Genomic DNA, 26,423 nt, shown 5'->3' with positions numbered 1-26,423 from the left:
TCGGCTGAGGAAAACCACTGTTGTGGGTCAATGACTATTCACTGCTCATTGATCCTGACTTGTGGTGGGTAACCTGTAGTTGTGAGTTGTGGCTGAGTTCTGTGTGACTGTTGCAATGAATTAGGGAAGCCCGGAGAAAGGTTGAAGGTTGTGGGAGGTACAGTTTGTGTCAGAATAGCATAAAAGAGGTACGGTGTGTCTGAGCTCTCCTTTATGGCATTTGGCCTTGAGTTTGTTTAGAGCTGAATTCTCTTTCTTCCCATGAGAAGCTGGAGGTGGTCAGATAGGGGCTCTGAGCCATCTCTGTGGGTAGCAAGGGCTGTTCTATGAGAGCTCCTTTGGGAAGTCTTGTCTCATGCACCCTCAAGAACTAGTCTTGTCTCTGTGGGCTTCTTTTTGTTCTCAAACTCAAAGGGAATAAGATTTGAGCCCCCCAAAGATGCCAAAACCACTGTTCTGAGTGGCATCAACCAAAGAGCACAGCATTCTTCAAGACAGGGTTAGAGTTAAGGCAACACGTCATCAGAATTATATTAACAGAGATGAAGAACATGTCAATAAGTGATTTCTTCTGGATACTGTTGTTTAATAAAGGTTTCCATGATGTTGTAGCAATACTCTGACTCACTCTCATATTCTAGCCCTTCCCTTCTGAATGTGAACATCAAAGAATATAGGCATTATTTTATAGAGTATTTACATATCTGGTTATTGTGGAGTTTAAAATATTAACTCTCACTCAACAGTTACTTGTTGGCCATCGATGAGCCAGGCTCAATGTCAGACACAGCAAATACAACAGTGAAAAGTCGAGACCCCTGGTCCTTAATGTAGTCACGTAGTGGTTACACATGGGCTGCAAGCTGCAGGGCCAGCAGTTCGAAGCAACCAGCTGCTCAGAAGGAGAAAGTTGAGGCTTTCTACTCCTGTCCAGAGGCACAGTCTCGGAAAACCCATAGGGACAGTTACAGTTCTATACTGTCCCATACGGTCATCACTATGAGTCTTTTTTCTTTTTTTTCCCTGGCTAGGCAGGGGAGTTACACATTACACAAACAAGCATACAGAAAGTGGGTGAGGATAGTGAATGAAGGGGGAGGTGCAGAGTGGAGACCCAAGGCCCATTTGTCAGCCACTGGAGATCCCCTCATAGAGGGGTTTAGGAGAGGAGATGGGTTAATTAGGGTGCGAGGTAGTACCGATGAAGAACACAGCTTTCCCCCAGATCCTGGATGCTTCCTCCCCCCAACTACCATGATCCGAATTCTACCTTGCAGGACTGGATAGGGCAGAGGTTGTACACTGGTGCATATGGGAGCTGGAGGCACAGGGAATCCAGGGTGGATGATACCTTCAGGACCAGGGGTGTGAGGGGTGATACTGGGAGAGTAAAGGGTGTGTGGGTTGGAAAGGGGGAACTGATTACAAGGATCCACATGTGACCTCCTCCCTGGGAGATGGACGACAGAGAAGGTGGGGAAGGGAGACTCCGGATAGGGCAAGATATGACAAAATAACAATCTATAAATTAACAAGGGCTCATGAGGGAGGGGGAGCAGCGAGGGAGGGGGAAAAAAGAGGACCTGGTGCAAAGGGCTTAAGTGGAGAGCAAATGCTTTGAAAATGATTAGGGCAAAGAATGAATGGATGTGCTTTATACAATTGATGTATGTATATGCGTGGATTGTGATAAGAGTTGTATGAGCCCCTAATAAATTGTAAAAAAAAAAAAAAGAAAGTGGGTGAGGAATTTCCATGGTTCTAAAGGAGCTTGGAGCAGGAGGCTGCAAATAGTTTAGAAGTCAAGGGAAGTGCTCCTAAGTAAGTGATAAACTGAAATCATGGAGGAGATATCATTCAAGCAGAAACAGAAAAAATGAAGTTCCAAACACAGGAAAAAGCACGCACACACACACAAAAAACCCATTGGAAATGGAGAGCTACGAACAATAAGTATAAGAAAGAAGAAAAGTTCTAAAACGGATTGTGGGGAACATAGAACAAGTCTTCTTGCTATGACTGAACCGTTGAATTGTGTGGTGTGTAGATTATGTGCAAATACAATTGTTTTCAGATACAAGAAAGCTCTCTAAAAATATAATCCATGTAACAGGCAGCAGAGAACCTGACTCGTGGTACTGAATAAACTTGAGTATTAAAAGAAGAAAAGCCCATCAGGAGAGAACCGGAGCCCTGAAGAAACGGACTGAAGACCAGTGCTGCTGGAGCACAGCACTCACGAGTCGTGATGACACCACAGCTCCGCGCCCAGCTGGGAACCAGAAAGGTGACCGGTTCAAGCCTGAGAGAAAGAGATGTGATTGCCTCCCTACAGATTACAATCTAGAAAACACGACGGGGCAGTTCTGCTCTACTGCTTGGGCTTGCTGTGAGCTGGACTCGGTTCAACAGCAAGAGAAGGAGCAGAAGGCAGGTAAGGACATTTACCCCAAAGTAAACCAGTCCTTCTGGACCGTTTCAAGCGGGAAAGTGGCATTTTCTGAGTAAGCGGACCAAATATTTTCCTTCTTTGTCATGTATGCAAAAAGTCTCAGGGGAAAGTGTTGGGACTTCTGGTAAAAGTTAAGCCTTTTAATTACTTTGTGGATTATTTTAATTACCTATCTTCTTCCTGACCTCCTTAATCACACTAACTGAAAATTGGCTGCAACTCAAGATATTCCAAGTGGAAACTTAATAAAGTGGGGTATGAAGCTGATGAATTCCTGATTTCTATTGAAAACCGAGCAACATACAAGTCACAGGCATTCTGATTTCTGATGGGAAATGGAGAGGCCCTGGTAAATATCAGTCATCCAGAGCAGCTAGTTTGCTTAATCCTGCAAACTGGTTGCAGATGTTGGCTCAAACAGCGAGGCTTTGCATCTGTAATTTTAAAATGGTCTCATATTTCTAAGACCTGAGTCCGCATGCACCGGAAATCAGTGACATGAATTATGGACTCCAGGAAGAGGAGCAGCACAGACCTGCCAGGAGAGATAGGAGGTAATATTGGGAGCAGGGGCTGGGCTCTGTGCGCAGGATGAGTGAAAGATGTCATGGTTCCTTCCTCCAGGACATGGATCCTGCAGCCGGGCATTTGAAAACGGATCCCTGTGAGTCTAGGCACCAAACAGGAGGAAGTCATTTAGAGAGAGTTGCGCTCTCAAAAACAAATCCCCCTGTCCCTCTCCCCTCCTTCACTTTACAGCAGGTCCACAGGAAGAGCAGAGTTGCCAGAAAAGATTCAGAAGAGGAGGGGAAAAAATTGCAAACAGAAATGGATGCTAAAAATGTCTAACCTAAGTATGAAAATCTCACGTGATCGAAAGCAGCAGAACGCAGTAAAATGGCTTTCTTTAAACTTTCTTTAAGGTAAGCTTTTTTATAAAAGATATTTATGATAGGGCAACAGAGACTCAAAGTAAAACATAAAGGGGGGCCAGAGACAGTACAACTCCACAAAGAATTCACATGCTATTGCAAAGAAAGGATAACTGCCGGCATCAGTAACTACATGAACTATGACGATAACTCTATTTTGCATTTATGTTGTATTTCTCAGGTTCATTTTTATTTATGTGCATTATTTTCAAGCAGGGCTCTATGCAGTCTATATAAATGACAGCACATTGAGCAATCTGCCCACAGCGGCCACCCATCACCTGTTAAGTGTGTAAATAATCTCACCAGGAACCAGAGGACAAGAACTTCGGCTAAATGCTTCATGAGGCTAAAAGCACAGTGCAATGCTTCAAGGAACTTAGATTTAATTATTAGCCCAGGACACTCATTTCCTAGACTGGGAACTTGGACAGGGACTATTCATTCCCAGAGGATTCAGCCCAGTGGAATTCACTAAGGTGGGGGAATGGATTGATTGCTGGGTCAAAGAGGTTTAAGAGTAAATTTAGTGGTAAGAAATTTTAGCTCTTGGAGTTTAGCTAAAGCTCCAGCAGGCCACTCACACAGATTAAGAAACATATACTGTTGGCCAAATAAAGAGGAGACTGGTAGCATAGGGATTACACATTGAGCTGCTAACCTCAAAGTCAGCAGTTGAAAATCGTGGGATAAAGACAAGGCTTTCTACTCCTATAAAGATCTATGGCCTCTTTCATGTGGGTTTTGTTGCTGCCCTGCTAGATAACCACTTGTTTAACCTCAAGTCTTTAAAACTTCAGACACTATATCTTCTAATAGCCAGGCACCATCAACTTTCTTCACCACATTTGCTTATGCACCATAAGAGTCTCCAATAAAATGATTTGTATTTTTAAAAAAGACATACAGCTTCAGAAACCCATGAGGCAGTTCTGCCCTGCCCTATAGGGTTGATATGAGTTGGAATTGACTTGATGGTAGGGAAGTTTTTATTTCCATTTTTTGAGAAGCAAACAGAAGACTCATTGACAATCTGTGCTACACAGATAATGCAGCCTAGCTTGTTGAAAATGAAGAGGTAAAGACAGAAGGCCACAGCCTTCAGCATGGAATACACTTCAACATGAAACAAAAATTGTCGCAGCTAGACTAGTATGTAATCTCATGATAAACAGGGGTAAAAAAACTGAAGTTGTCAAGGATTTCATTTAACTTGGATCCAGAATCAACAGCCCCGGAAACAGCAGTCAAGAAATCCAACAACATATTGTACTGCGTAGATCTTCTGTTCAAAATCTAAGGTGTCACATTGAGAATTAAAGTGCACCTTACTCAAGTCATGGTGTTTTCAATTGCATCATATGCACACATTCATATAAAAGCTAGACAATAAGTAAGGAAGACCAAAAGAGAATTGAAATACTTTGAATTAAGAGGTTGGCAAGGAGTGTTGCATATACCACAGACTGCCAGAACACTGACAAATGTGTCTTGGAGTAGGTAGCACAGCCAGAATACTTGCCTTGCTTATTGTTTGGTAAGCTAACATTATAGAAGTGCTCCATGGAAAGGGCCATGAAGGAATTGGGCAGGACTTCAAGAAAGATGGCAGACCTGTGTACATATGGACAGCTACTATATGGGAAAATGTAGACTCTTAAGACTATAGGCTATATACTTTTCTAAGAAAATAAGATTGTTTGGAATTGGGATTATCCATGACAAAACATTTTAACATTATTCTGATAAGATGTGCCAGCAATTAATAATACTGACAGGATCCATGCTCTGGCATGTAGGTTCCTGACAAGGCCTTGACATTGAAACTCAAGCTGATGCGGTGAGCCCACGGTGATGCTAGATGGACCCCACTGGCTGGGCCTGGCTGGTCTGCTCAACATGAATGTTCATTTCTATGAAGATTCCTTTCAAGACTCTCTCGGAGAAATATCTTAAGACTGTAAAGTTGTCTCTGCATTTTCAGGAAACCAGATTAAACGTTTGGACTCAGGAAAGAGTTTTTTTAATGCTACTTAAACTGCGAACACTAATATTCGTGCTTTAGGGACAGAAACTGCGATTTGCTTTGGTCATGGTGAATTTGGGACATACTTATGCTGGGTGGTTTTGATTTCAGGATGGGAAGCAATGAACAGAAATAACGAACACAGACAAGAAAGTCTCTGCTCTTTGCTTCCGTTTCCGATGTGATTAGTAACACCCTTCCAACAGGGCCTTCTGGTAGTGACTATGAACATCATTATTAACAAAAGGTCCCATGGCGGTGAGGCTTTGTAATTTGTCCTCTGCTAATCCCTTAGTTTGCTAAAGTGAAAGGACTGGAGTTCTGTCAGAATCAAAGAAGAAATTAGCATCCCTGTCCAAGAATTTTAGGCACGTATCAGCCAACAGCATATGTAATTCTCTTTTGCTTCCATTTGCAATCTGCTTGACAATTCTATTGGGCTTTCCACCATCTTCCCTGGGCACCATGTCACTCCGAGGCCCACGCACCTGCAAACAGCCCAGTCTTCTGTTTTAGCAAGTGATGGAGCTGATCAGGATGAAGTATGCAGTGTTCTTTCCCCACCGGGGCCCCTGGCATTCCTCTTTTTGTGGGTACTTTGGTACTGATGCACTCAGTCCTTGTTATATAAAAACTTTTTTTTTTGCTAAAGCAAAATATACTCAAACTAAGTTACAACCAAATGAGTTAATGGGTATATAGAAAAAGAACAAACCCAATTATCAGATAGGGCTTATTCTACAGAAGCAAGGATGGTTAGTAAATCTAATAATCTAATAACTTATCTAGATTGTTCAATACAAAGGTGATTCTAAAAAAATGTGTGGAAAAATTCCATTATCTTTTCAATCCATTTTCCCACAAACTTTTAGAAGCCTCTTTTTATGAAAACCATGATCATTTCAATGAACTGTATTTCCCATGGCTGTTAGAATATCTTAGAAATGGAGGAATAGCTGATAAATTTATTCCTTTACCATGAGAAATATATTTTAAACGAAAAGCTAACACCAAAACTAATAGTAATAGGCTATAAACACTCCCATTAAATTAAAAATCAGCTAGAAGCAGTTATTATTATATATTAATCTTTAAAAATGTATGAAAATATACAACAAAGATAAAATTATACAAATAGTTAAAATGTATAAATAAATAACAGACTGTTAAAGAATCTAGAAAGTTGCACTGATACACAATAAGTAAAATCTCTAGTTCTTAAACGGTAATAAATAATTATCATCTACCCACTGCCATCCAACTCATAGCAACGCAATAGGACAGAGCAGAACTGCCAACTAGGGTTTCCAAGACTGTGAGTCTTTACGGGAGCAGACGGTCACATCTTCCTCCTCGGACCTTGCAGTTAACAATCAATGTTTCATCTACTGTGCCATCAAGACCCTTTAGTAAATAATTTTAAAACATAATTTAAAGGTATCCCATTCCTAACTACTACACAAGAATACTCCCAGTTATTTGATATTTTAACAAGAACATATCTATATTATATATCTCTATTAGTATGTAAGAAATCAGAAGAATATATTTGAACTTATATATATTAAAAAAAAGAAGATATTATAGTAAACAAAAACAGTCACCACTTCTCCGGCTAGGATAACAAGATGTGGAAGAATGTGACGTCTTCCTTTTCTTTTTTAAAAAAAATTTAAGTTTGACACCTATCCAATCAAAATACAAATAGGACTCCATGTAGAATATGACAATAAGCTTTCAATCTTCAGTGGAAAGAATAAAGGATGTGCATGAGAGACTCACAATTTGGGGAGATAAGAGAAGGAATCAACCTAGGAGACAGTAAAATGCATTGGACAGCTGTCATGATTAAAGAGCATGCTGAGATAATGGACAAGATAAATACCCAGAAACAAATGCTGGGTTAAGAAATCATTTTTGACTCAGATGAAGTCAGAATTCGTCCACTTGCTCACTGCATTACTTAGGGAGAATTCTTGGATTTTCTGAGTTTCCATGATATCATTTACAAAACAGGAGAAGTGGTGAAACCTGTTTCAGAGAGTTGTTACAGAATTGCACGAGTTGATGTGTGCAACCTACCCGGCATAAAGTCAGCTACCAGGAAATGTGAGCTGCTAGAATGATGATAATATTATTGTTTAATATTATATTAAGGAAACATTTAGACCAATGATGACAGTATGAGTCACTCTTAGGATAAACATCTTAAATAACAATAGCTGACAGTTACCAAGTTGCTACAATGTGCAAAGCCCTGCTCTCGCTACTTTACATACACCACTGTATTTAATCTTCATATCAACCTTAGATACAATTTTCATATCCCTTTTTCAAATGGGAACACGGAAGCATCGAGATGTGAAGTCATTTGCCCCAAGCTGCTGAGGGGCAGCACTAGATGGTGAAGCTGGCAGTTAGGCTTGAGGAGCTATGCCTTTAACTCCTACAAGCTGCTTCTCCAATGAGTGCCTCACCACCTGCCATGGGTCATCATGAAGGCCAGATGGATTACAGAGACAGTGGCAGCAATGACTTCATAATCCTACAAGTACATGTAGGAATCCTCAACCGGTCAAGAGGTGGGCACAGCTTTCTAAACAGGAATGTGATGAAAGAAAGGAGAAGAAAAAGCATACTAGCTACTACTAAGTATGTGTTTTTAAGCTTTACCTCTCAAACCTACTAAGTAAAACTAAAACTCAAACAAGCAAATGAGAAAAACAACTAACAAAAGAGTCAAAAAAAAGCATAATTGTTACCATGCAAAAATTCTATTAAAAGGCAACAGAAGTTTAAAATTTTCAAAAATAGGCAAAGACATGAAAAGATTATTCACAAAGGAAGAGTATTTGTGGACTGTGGGAAACAAAAAGATTTCTGCCAAGTGGTCTCCGCCAAATATATGTTAGACTTAAGACACTGCTTGCAGCTAATGGTAAATGATTGTCGTTACCTCCCTGTAGGCAGGCAGTTGCCAGACTACTGTCTGGTCCCACCACAAATAGGGCACACTCCCTGCTGTTAAGGACAATGGGCCATTTCTCCTTAAAGGCTTACCGCCATTAGTCTGGTCCCTGTGGGTGGGTTTACACTCTACTGATAATGGTTTCCATGGAGAGCCAGAGAACAGGTCAAACCAGCTCAGTGACATCCAAAGTTAGACTGCCATCCTGAATCTAGCATCCGCCCATCTTGTCACATGTATACCCCCAATCCCTCCTCTTCCTATTGCATGTATACCCCTAGATCACCCCCCTCCCATTAATGTATTACCCTTTCCTGTTAAGTATGTCTTCAGCTGTAATTAGGGGGTTTGCACGTCCCCAGAGATTAAGCAATAAATCTCTCTCTCTCCATGTGGACCACTAAGCGGGGCTGAGGTGAGCATGCTACCATGAAATGTGTCTGACTCCATCATTTCTATCTCTCTTCTATCTCTCATGCTCTCTATGACTTTACTATAATCTTTACTTATTATCCCTGCACAATTGCGCCTACAGGACTCATGATGATGTGTTAGGGCGGGTACCCTGACAGTGAACAATAAACATTTTTTCCTCCCCACTACGAAGTTGAAGGGAAAGGGGACTGAGGTTTAAGAGGATCACATTATATGATAAGCAGGAAAATAATTTCATCTTAATATGATAATTTCTACCACAACCGAAAGAAAATAAAAGCAAGGCAAACTGTAGGGGCCACAAGAATTTGAAAAATAATAATAAGAAGAAGATCTAAATCAAAATTGTTGTGATACTGAACAGGTTTCAGTGGAGCTTCCATACTGAGGCAGACTAGAAAGAAAGCCCTTTTACTTGGCAATGTATAAAAAAGTTAAAATCAAGTGGCAAAAAAAACCCAGGAAATATTTTCACTGAGTATAATACAAACAAAATTAATACATAGATTATATTAAGCATGTAAAACACAACTCTCCCCCAATAGACAAAGGGCATGATCAGACACTTTACAGAGAGCGTGCACACAACTGTCTACTAAATACATGAAAGAATGTTTGTCAAGTTGTGATAAGTGAAACATAAAATAACAGGATACATTATTCATTCTTTCCATCAAAGAAGCAACTATTGTAAGCAGAAGGGACCAGTTATCAGACATGAAAGAACTGAATATCATATCAATGGGTGCCCACCTCCCTGATATGATCAATGAAGCCAAACGTGTGCATAAGCAAATGTGGTGAAGAAAGCTGATGGTGCCCAGCTATCAAAAGAGATAGTGTCTGGGGTCTTAAAGGCTCAAAGATAAACAAGCGGCCATCTAGCTCAGAAGCAACAAAGCCCACATGGAAGAAACACACCCGCCTGTGTGACCACGAGCTGTCGAAGGGATCAGGTATCAAGCCACCAAGGAACAAATAAATCATATCATTGAAAATGTGGGTGAGTGCAGAGTGGAGACTCAAAGCCCATTGGTAGCCAACCGGACTTCCTTTAATGAAGGGTTGTCGGGAGGAGATGAACCAGTCAGGGTGCAAGGTAGCAATGATGAAACATCACTTTCCTCCAGTTCTTAAATGCTTCCTCCCCCCAACCCCACTATCATGATCCCAATTCTACCTTACAAATCTGGCTAGACCAGAGGATGTACATAGGTACAGATAGCAACTGGAAACACAGGGAATCCAGGACAGATGACTCCTTCAGGACCAGTGGTGAGAGTGGCGATGCCCAGAGGGTGGAGAGAATGTGGAGTAGAAAGGGGGAACTGATTACAAGAATCGACATGTGGCCTCCTCCCTGGGGGAGGGACAGCAGATAAGAAGGTGGGAGGAGATGTTGGACAGTGTAATATATGACAAAATAATAATAATAATTTATGAATGATGGAAGGGTTCATAAGGTAGGGGGGAGGAAAGGGGAAAATGAACAGCAGATATTAAGGGTTCGGGTAGAAGGCAAATGTTTTGAGAATGATGATGGCAACAAATGTACATACGTTCTTGACACAATGGATGTATGTGTGGATTATGATGTATATCTATAACACATCGATATTGGGTGTGTGTAAATGACGACAGGGGTGGTGTAGAGGCAGAATCTTGCCTTCCATAAAGAGAGATGGGTTAGACTCCCACTCCTCTGTTGGTGGAGGTTTTCATGATGTTGTGATACAGAACAGATTTCAGCAGCACTCTCAGACTAAGACAGACTAGAAGGAAAGGCTGAGGGATCTATTTCCGAAAGGCAACCAGGGAAAGCCCTATGGGTCACAACAGTTCCATCTCATTGCGCATGGGTTCACTAAGAGTTGAAGCGAGCCGAGGACATCTAGAGACATGTACGCTGAAATGATGACATTAGTTTTTCCCTGTGGAAATGAGTGAAATTGAGTGGAGGGAAAGAGTATGTTTGCTTTATCTGAATTATTTAATATTTCACATGTATTTTTGGTGTATCCAATGAAAGATATAGGTTTAATATACCTCCACTGAGAATTTTTGCTAACTAGGTATACAATGTACAAGGAAGAGGGCTTCATATACTTTTTGGGAAATTTTAGTTTTTTTTTAACTCCAGTTTTCTATAAACTTTTTTGAAGCCTCCTTGTATGTAAGGCATGGAGGCAAGAAGTGAAGAAGTCTTGATGAGTGACTTCTACTTGTTTTAAGTAAGAGTTCAGGTTTCAGTATCTAGCCTCATCACCAACTACAATAAGACGTTTCTGTAGACAAAAACCAAGGGGAGCTAACTGGTAAGGGATGGAAATGGTAGCAGCCTCACTATAGCAGAGCTGCTGCGAACACGACTGTGACTTCCAGGAAATCCAGAGTGGCTGGCACTCCTTAGGAACTGGTGGAGCAGGGCCAGGGGTGGGTTTGGGGTTGGGCCGGTGATGGATTCATCCAGAGGGAGGAAATCAGCAACTTTCAGTGTCGGCTGACGAAGCTACCCTCCACCACTCTTCTGAAAGTGGAAGCTCCCTGTCCAGAGACGTGGGGTTCACAGTATAGGAAGGAGTGGAAATTAAAATGATGAGAACTACTCACCCAGGACCAAGAGAACAGACATACTGTATGTACTCATGTATAAGGTGAGTTTTTTCAACACATTTTTAATGCAGTTTTTGTGGTAAAATTAGGTGCTGTGGCTGATATTCGGGTCAGATATTATACCTGAATGTATACAGTAATGCCAATATCCACAAACCTGAAAAATGACCAGGAACATATGGAGAGAGGAAAAGCCCAGAATTAGCAGAACTCCTCAAGAAGGACAAGGTCAGAGGGCTCGCTTTACCTGACTGCAACACCTACCACATAGCCACAGTGGTCAAAACAGTGTGGTACTGGTATTATCACAGATACTTAGACCAATGGAAAATAACAGAAAACCACGAAATAAAACCATCAGCATACAGACAACCGATCTTCAACAAGGGTCCCCAAAAGCATCAAGTGGGAGGCAAATACCCTGTTTAACAAGTGGTGCTAGAAACAATGGATACCAACATGCAGATAAACAAAAGAAGATGTCTACCTCACCCCATGCCCAAGAACAAACTCAAGGTGGATCACAGACCTAGAAGTAAAACCCCAAACCATCAGGAATCAGAACAAACCTAAGAACCTTGGCCCAGAGAACACATAGGCTCACTACAATAAGGAGGGGTACACACACAGGTGAACCTGAAATTGCCAAGTGGGATTTAGTAAGGATAAAACACCTGTGCGCATTGAAAGACTTCACCAAGAGCATAACAAGGCAGCCCACAAACTGGGAGAAGATTTTTAGCAATGACACAACAGACAAAGGGCTTATTACTAAAATCTACAATACGCTCTAGGTCTGCAAAAAGAGGGAAACAGTTAACCCCCTGAGGAAGTGGGCAGAAGAACTGAAAAGAGGATTCACTAGGGAGGAGATCCATATGGCAAATAAACATATAATAAAATTCTCCCCATCACTAGCCATCAGAGAAATTCTAATTAAAACCACCATGAGATACCATCTAACACCCTTGAAGTTAGTCCAAATCAGAAAATCAGAGATCAACAAATGTTGGAGGGGATGTAACAAGATAGGATCCCTCCTCCGCTGGTAGTTGTGTAGATATGTACAGCCTCTGTGGACAGTGATCTGTTGATATTTTAAAGAAAATGGAAATTGATCAGCTATCCCTCTACTGGACATATACCCAGATGAGGTAAGAAATAAAACACGACCAGTCATCTGTGCTCCAATGTTTACTGCGGCTCAATTCACAATCACAAAGAACTGGAAATAACCTATTTTTTCATCAATAGACGAGTGGATTAGTAAACTCTGGCACACATACACAATGGAGTACTACGCATCACTAAAAAGTACGGATGACCACATGAAGCACACATTTTCATGGGAAGAGTTGGAAGAAATTATGCTAAGTGAAGTCAGCCAATCACAAAAGGACAAGTACAACATGTGCCCACTGGGGTAAGTATAATCAGCACAGTAGGTATAGAGGGACAGGCAGTCAGGTGGAGGTCAGACCAAACCCAAGGAGGAACATGTTAATCCAACACACAGAAGGGGAAAAGGGAGGGAGAAAAAAGGAGGGGGAGAAAGTGAGATGGCATAGGGGGATCAGGGCATTAACCCACCCAGAGGGAGAGTGCTGGTTATGTCTCCACAGAATTGGGAGTGTGCATACGGACCCCACTATGGTGCACCAAATCATGAGAGCAACATAACCATGTGGAGGAATGCATGGAAAGATTGGGCTACAGAGAGTCAAACTGACCCCCACCCTAGAAGTATGGGCAATAGAGAACAACCTACAGGTTGGGGAGAAGGGCTGGCATACCATGCTCACATGGAAGCAAACCAAGAAAGAAAAAGAGAAAGAGAAAGGGAGAGTTAGTCTAGACCCCATATTGGCACACCAAGCCCGGAGGACGAGGTCCCTGCACGGAGCTGCTAAGGCACAGAGAGGATTACAGGGCTAACAACAGCTCGTGACATGTTGTCCCCTTACTGGCGCAAACTGCAATAGAGGACAATATTGGGAACACACGGGGGGGGGGGGGTGTAGTGCAGTCTGAACCCGCCACAGTGGGGCAAACCAAGAAGGAAACATAACAGATCAGCAACTGGAGCAAAGCCAAGCCACAAAGCCCCTAAAGAGTCCTCAAAATAGACAAGGCTTGGAGGGGCAGATCCCAGAACTCCCCCACGACCAGTGGGGGGATAGTCATAAAAGTCAGTGGACAGACCTGGAATTATGTATGTTTTTTCTATTTTTCTTTCTCCTTTTCTTTTTCCAATCTTTTGTTTTCTTTTTGTTTGGTCTATATCGTTATTGGTTTGCATACTTATATAAGATAAGCATGGGACGCAAGCTCGAGGAGAAAGCAACAGGACTGATGGTGCAGGAGGGACTTGGGGGGAAGACGGTGGCAGGGGAAGGATGTGGTGAGCAAACAATGCCACAGACAGGGGAACACCTAGGGAATTAAAATCAACAACAGGAGGATGTAGAGATCCTGGGGGTGATGGAGCAACAGTAATCTAGTTGAGAGGAAGTACTAAGAGGCAGAAGTAGGGGGAACGTGATGGTGGGGCAGGAGAGAGGTCAAAGAAAACAGAGGAAGGATCTAGAAAGCAAAGCTATGGCTAGAGGTATACGCATAGGTGTGTCCGTATGTAAATATGTTAATTCATAAAAAGAGGTATTGGCCTGTGTACATATATTATATGACAATACACTAAGGTAGTGGATAGACTTCGGGCCTCTGCTCGTACCCTCCCTCAATATAAGAATACTTTGTTCTAACAAATTGGCATTCTGTGATGCTCACCCTCTTGGCATAATCTCAGAAGACAAAATGGGTGCATAAGCAAATGTGAAAAAAGCGGATGGTGCCCAGCTATTAAAAGATCTAGCATCTGGGGTCTTAAAGGCTTCAAGTTAAACAAGAGGACACTCAGCACAGAAGCAACAAGCTCACGTGGAAGAAGCACATCAGTGAGTGTGATCAGGAGGTATCATCTGGACCACGTAACAGATATCAGTAGACCCCTAACAAACAAACAAAACCAAGTTGTTGAGAATGAGGGAAGTCAGAGTGGAGACCCAAAGCCCCCCCACAGAGGAGTCTCGGGGAGGGATGAGTCAACCAGGGTCCACTAAAGCACTGATGGAGCACACAATATTCCTTGGTTCCTTGAGACTTCTTCACCCCCACTGTCATGACCCCAGTGCTGCTTCTCAATTTAGGCAGAACGAGAGCATGGACACAGGTATAGATAAGCAATGGGAGCTCACAGCACTCGGATTCTAGGAACAGGAACGGGAATGGGAATGGTGATACCAGAAGTGTAGGGGGAAGGTGGGGAAAGGACGGGAGGACGGGGAAACTGATCGCAATGGTCGACACATAAAAACACACACCCCTCCAAGGGGAAGGATAACAAAAACCATGGGGGAAGGGAGACAGCAGATGGTGTGAGATATGAAAATAATAATTTATAATCTATCAAGGGGTCACAAGAAGGCAGGGGAGGCAGGAAAAAAAGAGGAACTGATGCCAAGGGCTCAATAGAAAGTAAATATTCAGAAAAGAATGATGGCAACATATGTATAAATGTGCCTGATGCAATAGATGTATGGATTCTAATGAGTCATAAGAGCTCCCAATAAAATGATCTTTTAACAATTAAAAAAAAAGACCATGAACAGGGAGACATTAAACAGAATATTCATGACAGAAATGACAGCAGTAAATAAAATAATTGGTTCCCTAGTGCTATAAAAATTCCTGGAAATTAAAATCATACATGCCTTAGGCTTACTAGAAATCAACCATGCCACACTTTGTAGACAAGACTAACAGGCTGAACTGACAAGAGACATGGAGAAAAACAGAGACGTGGAGAGATGGGCTGGAAAAGTTGACAGACTGAAGCAAGAGGAAAAAACTCTTCCTTTATCAAGCATCCTTTCTCCTGGAGAAGAAATAGGAGCAGGCCTCTGCTGCGGCCAGGAAAGACCATCGCTGAGTAAGGCTGGGAGGTGGGTGGGTGGCGTTATTTGGACTACTGAAAGGATTTCTTGAAGTAATTTTGAGTAGACATGATTTTCTCTTCGCTGGTTTTAACCCCTAAGCCCTTGTCGTTAGCAAGATTGATAGTTCAAACCCACCAGCTGCTCTGTGGGTAAAATACAAAGCTCTCTCATACCATAAAAATTTACAGTCTCCCCAAATAACTAAATTAAAATTTTAAAAAATTACAGTCCCATAAAACTTATATAGGGACACGATGAATGGAAATTGACTCAATGGCAGTGAATTTTGTTTGGGCTTTAGTCTCTAGCTTGTTAAAACAATGGTTGTTGTGTTTTATAAGGTACTGATTGGGAATTAAAGGGAAAGAAATTCTAACAACTCTTATGGTTTTTCACTGTTAATTAGATTAACTTATACTACGACATATTCATTCTTTTCAGAATCTAATAGCTTCAATATAAAGAAATCTGTGAAGAAGTGGTGAAAATAACAGTGGGTGCATTTAAATGGTATGCCTTGCCATCCCTGAGACTCTTCACTGAGACCATTTACAGTTAAGCAGGGGTGGTGGAGAGAACAAGGTCTAGGTCCCAATTGCTTGAATCCCAGCACTGGTGCTGTAATTTATCACCTGTGTGACCAGGTGCATCTCGTGGCCTCTCCACACTTGTTTCGTTCTCTGTAAATGGGGATGAGAATAGTGCCCATCTCACAGGGTTAGCTGGGAGGAGTTAATGAATGAATGAATGTGTATAAAGCTCGCAAAATGGGACCTGAAGCTGTCTATAGTCTCAGTTAAAGGCCAACTGATAGGATTTCTACAGAACTGATGGGCCTGGACCACCATTCCTTTCTTTTCTTTCCTTTTTTGGTCGGTACGTACAACTTTTCTGTCTGGCTGGTTTCAAAATGAAAATATCCAAATTTTAAAATAGATTTTAGTTTCACACCATTTTTATGGAACTTCACCTCGTCCATCCCTCAGTCTGTCTGTCCTCTACCCTGCCCAGTCCCGTTCTTTCTTGTGGGGTGGGATGATGCTGGAGAGGAAAGGAGGCTGCAAATGAATGAGAAATAAGAACACTGGCATAGTATCACCGAACTCTATTGGAGGCTTCATTTTCCCCCCTCATAATAAAGTAGCTAAAAACTACAAAGTGTTTAGGCAAAGAGGTAAATTTCCAGAAGTGATCTTAAAAAACAAAACAAAATCATTTGTCAGCAGTGCTGTGCCCAGCACAGACCTGCACTCCCAACAAGAGCCGACATCAGCCCTTCCTCAGAATAGATTTTAACAGAAAATGTCATGGAAAGTATCCATGTTTAATTGACATCCTCCTAATGTGTAAGATTAAGATGCATCAGCATGTTATATGCTTATATGAGCAGAATATTGTTACAAGAGAGGAACATAAAAGAAAACCTTCAGGGGGACAAGACAATGGCAGACCCCAATGATTAGAATTCGGTTTATAAATATCAGTGTTTAAAAGTCAGGATAAGTGGCAATAGGCCACCACATTACTCCAACAGGATAGAAAAACAACTAAGAAAATTAGACTTTATTTTGCATAGTCTAGAACCGTTTTGATTAACTATATATACTGGCATGTCAAATGATATATTCCCACTAATTTGAACTGCATGATTTTATAAATGAATAGCAGTCCAATATACCTAACAAAATTGTTCATTAAATTTTGTTGCTGATAAATAAATGAATACATCTAGGAATTATACAGTAAAAGTGTATCTTTATCATGCTGGTGGGATTCAACGCTTCCCAGCCCCACACCACGCCCCTGACAGGCTGTGTGTCAGGCCACTGCGATGCGGGGCGTTCATCGGCCCCTTCAGAAGTCGCTGGCTGGGCTTCTCCTCTTTGGTTGCGGTAGACGGGCAGCTCCGCTGAAACCTGTTCAGAATCTCGACACCCAAGTCACCAGCGACAGAGGTGGTGTCCGCCCAAACAGGGACTCCTGCTTGGAAGATATTTATAAAGATAATCTCAAGAGATGACACCAACAATATGATGTCAAACCCTCCATATATGGACCAGATTTTCTTTCTTTCCATAGCTAGTAACTGCTTTACAAATACTTCTCCAAATAAAGGATGTGATAAAGACTAAGTTTAATGAAAAAATATCACCTTAAGTGTACCAATTCTTAAAAATATTTGTCAAACTTTCAATTTAAAAAGTATGACATTCATATTGAATGTTTTTTCATGTATTTATGTTTACATAATCAAGTCATTATGAAAATATGATTAATAGAAGAAGCACTTTTTATTTATCCATTCATTCAAGAAGTATTTGTTAAGAATAGTCTATGTATCCGGCTTTTCCAAGTAAACATAAATAGGTTACCGGGATTTCACATTGTTTTGTGGCAAACATCCTACCTCAAAGGCAGGAACTTCTCAATTAGAAATTAAAATGAATTCAAGTGCTGTCTTTCTTGACACAAAAACCAAACTCACAGTCGATGGTGACTCACAGCAAACCTAGAGCCGGGCAGAGCTGCCCTGTGAGTTTCTGACACGGCAACTCTTTACAGGAGGAGAAATCCCGCCTTTCTCCCTGAAATCTCCCAGAATAATAAGAATATACAGTGATAAGAGGAGTGTTTCATGAGCACTTCTTAGCCAGGTCCTATTCTAGACCTCTCTCTTGTATTATCTCATTGAGCCCTCCCAGCAACTCAATGGGGAAATTACGATTATTATCAGCTTTGTACAGATTATAAGCTTAAGGAAGAGAAAGGTTAACTGCTCAGGTTTACACAGTAGTTTCACAGCCCCAGCTATGAACCACTGGACTGCCTATCAATCAGTATGTATATATGTTTTTTCAATTAAAAAGAGACAGAGGGGAGGGATGGAAGAATGAGAGGATAGACTTGAAAAATCTTTCAATTTATTCAGTGATTGAATCATGGGCTTTAGTCATGAGTCCAGTGTATTTATCTAATAACTCCCCTTTTTTTAAGCCAGGTTGCTTGATTTTTCTGAAATTTAGATCTGAAAGAACCTGAACTGATAGAGCTTCTGAGATCAGGAAGGAGGATGGGGTGGGAGGTAAGAGGTACAGACCTTAAAATGTGGAACTGGCTGAGTGGAAGAAGTTTTAGGGCTGTGAGGAGCCCTCCCTGTCAGGATAGGAAGGTGTTACCCAGTTGTAAAACAGCTTATCAACCTCTCATCTTTTTAAATATTGGGCTCAAACCATATACTTGCAGAGCCTGGAAAAGCGAGGAACTTAGTAGGAAAACTTCTGGACATTCGGATAGCCTGTGTGGAGTCCCTATGGAAAGTAGAATAGTGTCCACTGACTTTAGCTTTCAGAGAGCAGAGGAAGAGGAAGCCCTGTTTTGATAGCTTATATCTCTCTTTTTCTTGCTTGCTTGCAGTCTGCAATTTAAGAGGAATGAAAATCTAGTTATCAGGAAACTGTACTTTGAGAAAGTTGATTTTCCCACTCGAATATAAAGTCAGAGCAGTGAAAGGAAGAGTGATGGGAAATTCCAGGTTCCTATGAACACCTGCTGTTCTAACTCTGTAAGGGAACAGTCTTCCTCTTGTACAGTTGCAGTCTGCGGCCAATAAGCACATCAGCTGTGTCTTCCTGCTGTAGACCCCTGTGGTTAAAGGAAGGAAGTATCACGTAGATGCTGCACCAATCTTCCCAGCCGTCCGTAACATATCCTGACTCTTAACATATTCCAGTCCAGAAACACTACCTTCACTTCCCTTCAGCTGTACACGCTTTCTGAAGAGGAACAATGTTTCACAGGTATCTGTAGAGATCATTTGTCAAGCACTTCTTCCATTGTCTTTGCCTGTTCATTCCAATAACCTATGACTTCCTGGTGGCCTCCTCTTGTTTTTTAAATCCCCAATACAATATGCATTATTAACTTCAATCTCCAACTCTACTGACTCTGTTTTAATTCAGGAATCCATTTTCTCAGACTCCAGTAAAACTCCATTTCCCTGTTTTATCCATTTCGTTTCCATCTTCAGTCCTTGTCACCTATTATCGCTTCTTTTTCCTGGGCACATGATCTGATTCTGTCTGCCCATCTCCCTTGTGGGTAGCTCCCTTGATGTCAATGACTGAGTTCTGGCCAGGGGGATGTGAGTGGAAGACATGTGCACACATGCAGGCTACTACTCGAACACCCACAAACTGCCTCACCAGGGCTTCTCTACCACCCCATCTGCTGCAAGAACAAAGAGGATCAAAGTCCCTGATGGACCGTGGGAAGGGATGGCTTCCAAGCTAGTCCATCTCCATTGGATTGTTAGAGCAAGGTGAATTAAAATGTTACTATGCTAAGTTAGTGAACCACCACTTGTATGTCGGTTTGTCTGGCTGTAGTGGCTTGTGTGTTGTCATGATGCTGAAAGCTATGTCACTGGTACTTCAAAAACCAGCAGGGTCACCTGTGAACAGCTTTCAGTAGGTAGAGCTTCCAAGAGTAAGAACAGACTCTGAAGGAGGAATAGGCTATGAATAGGAATGACATATAGTCAGTGGGGTTTGTCACTGAAAACCCTATAGATAGCATCAAATCTGCCTTTCCATGTTCCTTCTCCACCTTACCTGTTGCTTGAGTAAAAAACAAGCAACAGTAACCAAAAATAAACTGGATAGTTTCCCTGACAATTCCTTATAGATCCTTTGGATTGTTCCCACTTCATAGCTTTTGAATTATTCTAATTCTCCTTAAATCCAGTACAAATGCTTTACCCCAAGCCACCATAATCTCATGCCAGTAATGGAGTCCTCACTAGCCTCCTTTTCCCAGGCTGCTCCACTCCCAACTGAGATAGTGAAGGTTTATTGTGCTAACCTGGCCAATAAACACATGTGGGGTTAATTGAAGGGCGGAGAGAGAAATGGCTTGGTGAGCCTCGCCTTTCTAGTTCTCAGGTCTCTTTCTTTTTGATGTTGGACCAGGGTGCAACTGTCTTAGCCCGGTCCCTGCTTCAGCTGACAAGGCTCACTTCTTTCAAGCCATCCTTGAGGAGAAGGAACATGGACCTACCTTGACGCAGCCCTGGGTGCTGGAGCAGCCACGTGGAGACTCCTGCCAGCGCTGAGATGCTTACACGCTCACTGACTCAGCTTTCCTCCTGCAGTCGGTGTCATTGCGTGTATTTTGTGAGATTGAGGAGGACTTTGTAGATTGGTGTTGGACATCAGAGCGAATGTAGGACTTATGGGCTTGGACAGCACGGTGTTGGGATGCTTTCTTAATGTGCACTTACCCTTTATATAAAACTCTCTCTTATACATATGAGTTTCTGTGGATTTGTTTACCTAGTTTACCCAGACTAACACACCATCCAAAACCTTGCATACTACAGACAGAATGAACTGTGTAAAATGTTATTATGATCTTGCTCGAAATCTTACAGTGGTATATTCAGATTTTCAGCGATATAGTCAAATTTAGGAGTTTATATTCTAATAGGGAAAAAGATGAAACATGAACAATATTATTTGAAATAATACAACTCAATAGAGGTAAGGCACCGGAGGGAGAGGACTTTAGATTGAATATTCAGGGCTAGCCTCTTATAGAAGGGATGCTACTATCAAACGGTATTCTTGGGAAAACGTCAATATTCTTCCCATCCTCCCAACCGGACTGCAGGCTCTGTTGGAGCAAGACGTGTTTCATTCGTTTTTCTGTTCTAAACACCTACCACAATTTTTGGTACACATGTGCTTTGAAGACATGTTTGTGAGTGAACAAATGAGCTAAATTTTAGTTTCAATTTCTGAATTATCTAAGGTGAGGCTATCGAACAGCATGTTCACCATTTTGGTACATTTGCTGGCACCCACTTGTGGAACTATTCAATTTCTAGGCAGACAAAAGGACTGATTTTAGACTTTAAAGTATTTTGCTTCCCTTACATCCTTCTGCAGTTTCTTCAAAACGTATGCCGCATGGGTCTTAGAACGGGAGGCCTGCAAGGACATCAGCAGGGATGAGCCTTCATTGGAATAGTTCAGCCCCAGCAACCATAAAAATGGGCATTATGCAAGAGGCTGGGGTCTAAAACTCACTAGCATTGAGCCTCTTGATAGGAAAAAACACAAATCCATATGAGATAAATAGATGAAAAAATAAAATGTCCTCAAGCCAGTCTGGTTTACTTTTGCTAAGCAGGAAAACAATCTAATGCCCTCCTTAAACCAGGATACCGGGTTGGTATTGTCGCCAGGTGCCATCAAGTCCGTCCTAACTCCTAGGGACCTTGGGTACAAAGAATGACACATCGGCTGGTCCTGCATCGTCCTCAGAATTGTTCCTGCGATTGAGCCCACCATATACATATGTCTTCAAGTCGATCCTGACTCATAGTGTTCCTATGCAGGGTTTCCAAGTTTTTATAAACCAGGAGCTGACAGCCTCACCTTTCTCTTGTGGAATAGTTGGTGGGTTTGAAACAGCGACCTCATGCTAAGCAATCCAGCACTTACCCAACAGCACCTCCAGCACACCATTGATAGATGTACACAGCATACAGAATATTAAGATTTGATTTGGGGAAATATTTTTTAAAGTTATAAAAAGTAAAAAGAGCCATAGACTTTATCAAATGTAAGTGTATCATATAATATGTACAGATAGCACATAGTGCCAATTTTATTTGTAGCTATTAAAATATTTCAACTCAAGTTCAAAAATCACACCTTGGCCACAGCCTTGGCTGGATCTTGAACTAGGGAAATGAAATATTTATGTAAATATTCCCTTCATTGAAAAACTGAAAAAGAATTGTTTTGTTTTTAAAACATCTTTGGCAGCAAAAACTCACCTGGACTGAGGCTATTCATAGCTTCCATGTTATTTCTTGGTGTGATTTGTTTCAATGTAGAACTACATTATATTTCATTACAGCCTAAATGCCTCCGGCTCCACAAGCGTATTAAGAAATATGTGATATATTCAATGTGTTATCTTCCTAGATTTTAGAAAACTGGGCTATAAAACTTCTATAATGTTCTTTCAAGTGGAGGCAGTCCCCAGATTACTGTTCCTAAATCAAATTTGTAAATCAGAAGTTAGTTCTGGTTGGCCTCTAACTGCAATTAGTCAGATGTTAGTATATAATGGCCCTTTCTGCGCATGGAAAATTAAGGGACCACTTCCAGATACACTAACACACATTTAACTTAATAACACAAGTGTTTAATGCGTTGCAATGTAGCACTAGTTTGTCACTGCACATCACTGTACACGCTTGAGTTTGTAACATACGAGGCTTTCTGGGAGTCAGTTCATTGGCTATATGTAAGTCAGATGTTTGTAACCCAGTGACTGCCCGTACTCGGCAAATGTGAGTCACAGAAACACCTTAGCATGATTCAACATTTGGAAATAACATCATTGAAAGCTGTTTCCTCTCTCGCCCTGGGCTTGAACTGCTGGCCTCTCCGCAAGGACCCACTTCTTGACCCACTGGACACTGCCAGGGCTCTCTGCCCAAACAGGACGGTCACTAACTGACCCTTGCTCCGAATTTATTCTCAACTGTTGGGCAGTAGGAGGGAAGACCTTAAGGCTGCTTCATTCATGGGAGAAATGAGGATGGACCTGATTTTTTTAAAAAGCAGAGAACAAAATTGAATTTTCCTTGCTTGTTACTTGATAGTATGCTTATACTTCTACAAAATGAACAGAAAGAGTGGGTTTTTAAAGATTCGACTCTAGAGTCGCAAACATTTTAATCAATCTAGTTCACTGGTTATTATTTTAAAATAGATGCAAATAATTGGAGTTAAACAGCCTTACCAATAAATACATCAACATCAGATACCCAATACTCACCACTTTCTCAAGCATCATTTGCATTTATTGGAAATATAATCATACACGGGGAGGCAAAAGGCTTTCATCTCATAACAACACAGCATGAGGACAGAGATGAAGATCATTAATGATTTTAATTATTTTAAGGCCGATTAGAATTAGAGAAATATCAAAGCAGCCAGTGTTAAGGGTTGATTATGATGACACTAGTTCATACCTTTAAATCACAGCGAGTTATTAGCAGTGAAGGGATGAACCCTCTTTCACAGGATTTTATTTCAATGATAGGGTGTTATGGACAAGACAATATCAGTTTTAAAATATATATAATTAGTAGCAAGCGCTAGTTGAGTTAATCAGTTAAAGACGAACTGTGCTCTTGGGAAGCTAAATGAAAAAGCAACAGTAAGCTTACAGAACTTAGCTCGTACAATTTGCCTTGAAGGCGGAAGATTGGTTCCCTGAAATAGCAAAGAATTACATGCTTTAGTTCAGGAAAAGAAAAAAAGGTTTTTTTCAAAACAAAGGGAAAAATAAAGAAATCTAGAGCAGAGGCTTCAATTTGTATAAGAATTGTGCCTCTGACCAAAAAGAAACAGCTATAAAATCATCATTGTTTTGACTTGAAAAGAAATAACATTACAAATATTCATGATCACATAAAAACATCAAAGAAACAGCAAACGGTGTTAATGCAATCTCCGCAGAGCGCTGTTAGTCAGACAGGCAGCCCACGATACAAAAGCTCAAAGGACCAGATCTTCGTAGGGATGAACATCTTCATTAAGCAGCAGGAATTTGGTGGCAGAGATTAAGGCCATCAACTGCCGTCTTTATGAGTTGTCCCTTCACTGTTACCAAGCTGTGCAAACGTGTGAACTAGTCAGCAGCTCTTGCTCATGCCACTACTCACCTTTTCATCCTTGCACCTGCTCACAGATTCAGCGTGAAAGCACGTTTAAGAGTGAGGTAAGCAGGCAAGACAGGCCACAAGGAGCCAGATTGGAAAAGCAGAGCAAGTAGCGGAACAGTTATTTAAAATAAGTCAAGATCCTTAACTGGATAAACTAGCAAAAACAGAAAGCCATTCGCTCAAAACAAACAAACAAAAACCCAACAACAACAACGACAAAAAACAACCTTTAAAAGCGAAGACAAAATTAAAAGCTGCATGTCAAGCAAAACTGGCATGTAATTAATTTGCATTTCAAAATTGTCAATCAAGCGATTTAGCCCAAATTGTGCGGCGCATGCATTCGCTGGTTGTCTCACACAAGTCCTACCTGGTTTCCAATGGTGGTTTTCTTATGAACCTGACTGCTCCTCTGCTGAGCACTGAGAAGAACAAAGGGGCGAGTCAGAGAGGCGCTGAAGAAGCACGTAAGGGTTTGCCGTCTGAGCAAGCCACAGATTCCAAACGCATCTCGGCTTAACAATGAATACATCAACCATCCAAGCAGTGCTAATACGAAAAATACAAGTTCGTCGAGTGCTGGAAGTAAAACCAGCTCCGCTAACCTTATAGTCGCAATTAACTATCAACCAATAAGACAGCGTCACAGGAGGAAAACCTGCATTAACAACACGAGTCAAGGTAGGTGTTTGTGAAATCCCACAGGTGTACAGAGAAGTTGTGTGATGGTTAATGTTCACTGCGCATATGCCATTTTATAAGCTTTAAAGATATTAGTGATTTTAATGCTCTCAACAACTCATGAGGTAGTTATTATCACTTTACAGATGGGGACACTAAGTCACAGAGAAGGTAACACATTTTCCCAAAGCGACTCAGCTAAAAAGAGGTGGGACTCAGTAGTCTGACTCCATATTCCAAAGTCTTTGTGACGGTTATCCAATGTCACTGTTTTAAATTCCACTAGATTCTGCATCTTCAACTCAGACCAATGTCCCAAGTGACATTCATATTTTGGGGGTGTTATTAGTCATTTTATTGGGGGGGGAGCTCTTACAAATCTTATGACAATCCATCATTCAATTGTGTCAAGCACATTTGTACATAAGTTGCCATCAACATTTCCTTTCTACTTGAGTCCTTGGTATCAGCTCCTCTCTTACTGTTCATTGTTAGGTGCTGTTGAGTCAGGTCTGATTCACAGTGAGCCTGTGTACAACAGAATGAAACACTGCCCTGTCCTGTGCCAGCCTAACCATGGTTATGCTTGAACTCATTGTTGCAACCACTATATCAGTCCATCTCCAACCCTCCACTTGACCAAGCATGATGTCCCTTTTCATGCTAGGACTGGCATCTCCTAGTAACATACCCAAAGGATGTAAGCAAAATCTTGCCATTCTTACTTCTAAGCAGTTTTCTGTTTGCACTGCTTCCAAGACAATTTTTTTCTTTGATTTTTCCATAGTATTTTCAATATTCTTCACGAACATCATAATTTGAATGCATTAATTCTTCTTCAGCTTCCTAAGGAGGAGGTGTTGTGCAGCAGATATGCCCGATACAATATGTTGATATTTTATTGTATGCTGTTTCCATGAGCATTGATGGGGATCCAGGAAAGATGAAATATTTGACAACTCAATTTTTTCTGTTTACCATGATGTCATTAGTGGGCGTGAGGCTTTTAGTGTTCTTTACATTGAGTTTTAATCCATATCAAAGGCTGCAGTCCTTGATCCTCAACAGCATGTGCTTCAAGCCCTCACTTTCAGCAGGCAAGGCTGTATCATTTGCATATCTAAGGTTGTTAGCAAGTCTTCCTCCCATCCTGATATCGCATTCTTCCTAGATACGCATGGTGGAAAGCTACAACCCTGACACATACCTTTCCTGATTCTAATCCATACAACATCTCCATTTAGATGTCTAATGTGTCACAACTGAATTCCTGATATCATCCCTAAAGCTTGTTCCGACTAGCCATTCCCTTTTTTGGTGAGTACTTAGACATACATGCTTAGGCCCCAAACCTTGACTCCTCTTTTCTCTCACATCCATATGTTTTGAGAACTCACTGTATTTTTTTTAATGTGTGTGAGTTATCCCATTGTATGTATGTGTCACTGTCTATCATTCAACCATCGATGGACAGTTTGGTTGCTTCTATTTATTTGCTATTGTGAATAAAACCAAAATGCAATAGGTGTGCATATTTCTCTTGATATTATTAATTTTAGATCTTTAGGGTAC

The 26,423-nt window shown here is 41.2% G+C and overlaps 1 protein-coding gene across 4 annotated transcripts in view; it reads right to left on the bottom strand.

Moving 5' to 3' along the window:
- DNM3 (dynamin 3) overlaps window positions 1-26,423 on the bottom strand; it is a 701,664-nt gene that overhangs the window by 357,147 nt on the left and 318,094 nt on the right. For 2 of the 4 annotated variants that reach the window (XM_075565015.1, XM_075565031.1), the window contains exons 13-14: window positions 24,541-24,592; window positions 23,689-23,718 (exon numbers count right to left, since the gene is read on the bottom strand). In XM_075565015.1, the coding sequence (XP_075421130.1) occupies window positions 23,689-23,718; window positions 24,541-24,592 (82 nt within the window). The remainder of the gene's footprint in view (window positions 1-23,688; window positions 23,719-24,540; window positions 24,593-26,423) is intronic. The other 2 variants (XM_075565024.1, XM_075565040.1) reach the window with 1 other exon arrangement.

This window comes from Tenrec ecaudatus, chromosome 1 (assembly GCF_050624435.1).
Source record: "Tenrec ecaudatus isolate mTenEca1 chromosome 1, mTenEca1.hap1, whole genome shotgun sequence".
Classification (NCBI taxonomy): Eukaryota; Metazoa; Chordata; class Mammalia; order Afrosoricida; family Tenrecidae; genus Tenrec; species Tenrec ecaudatus.
The sequence above is the reverse complement of the archived record's forward strand: the minus strand, read 5'-3'. Positions and strand labels throughout refer to the sequence as shown.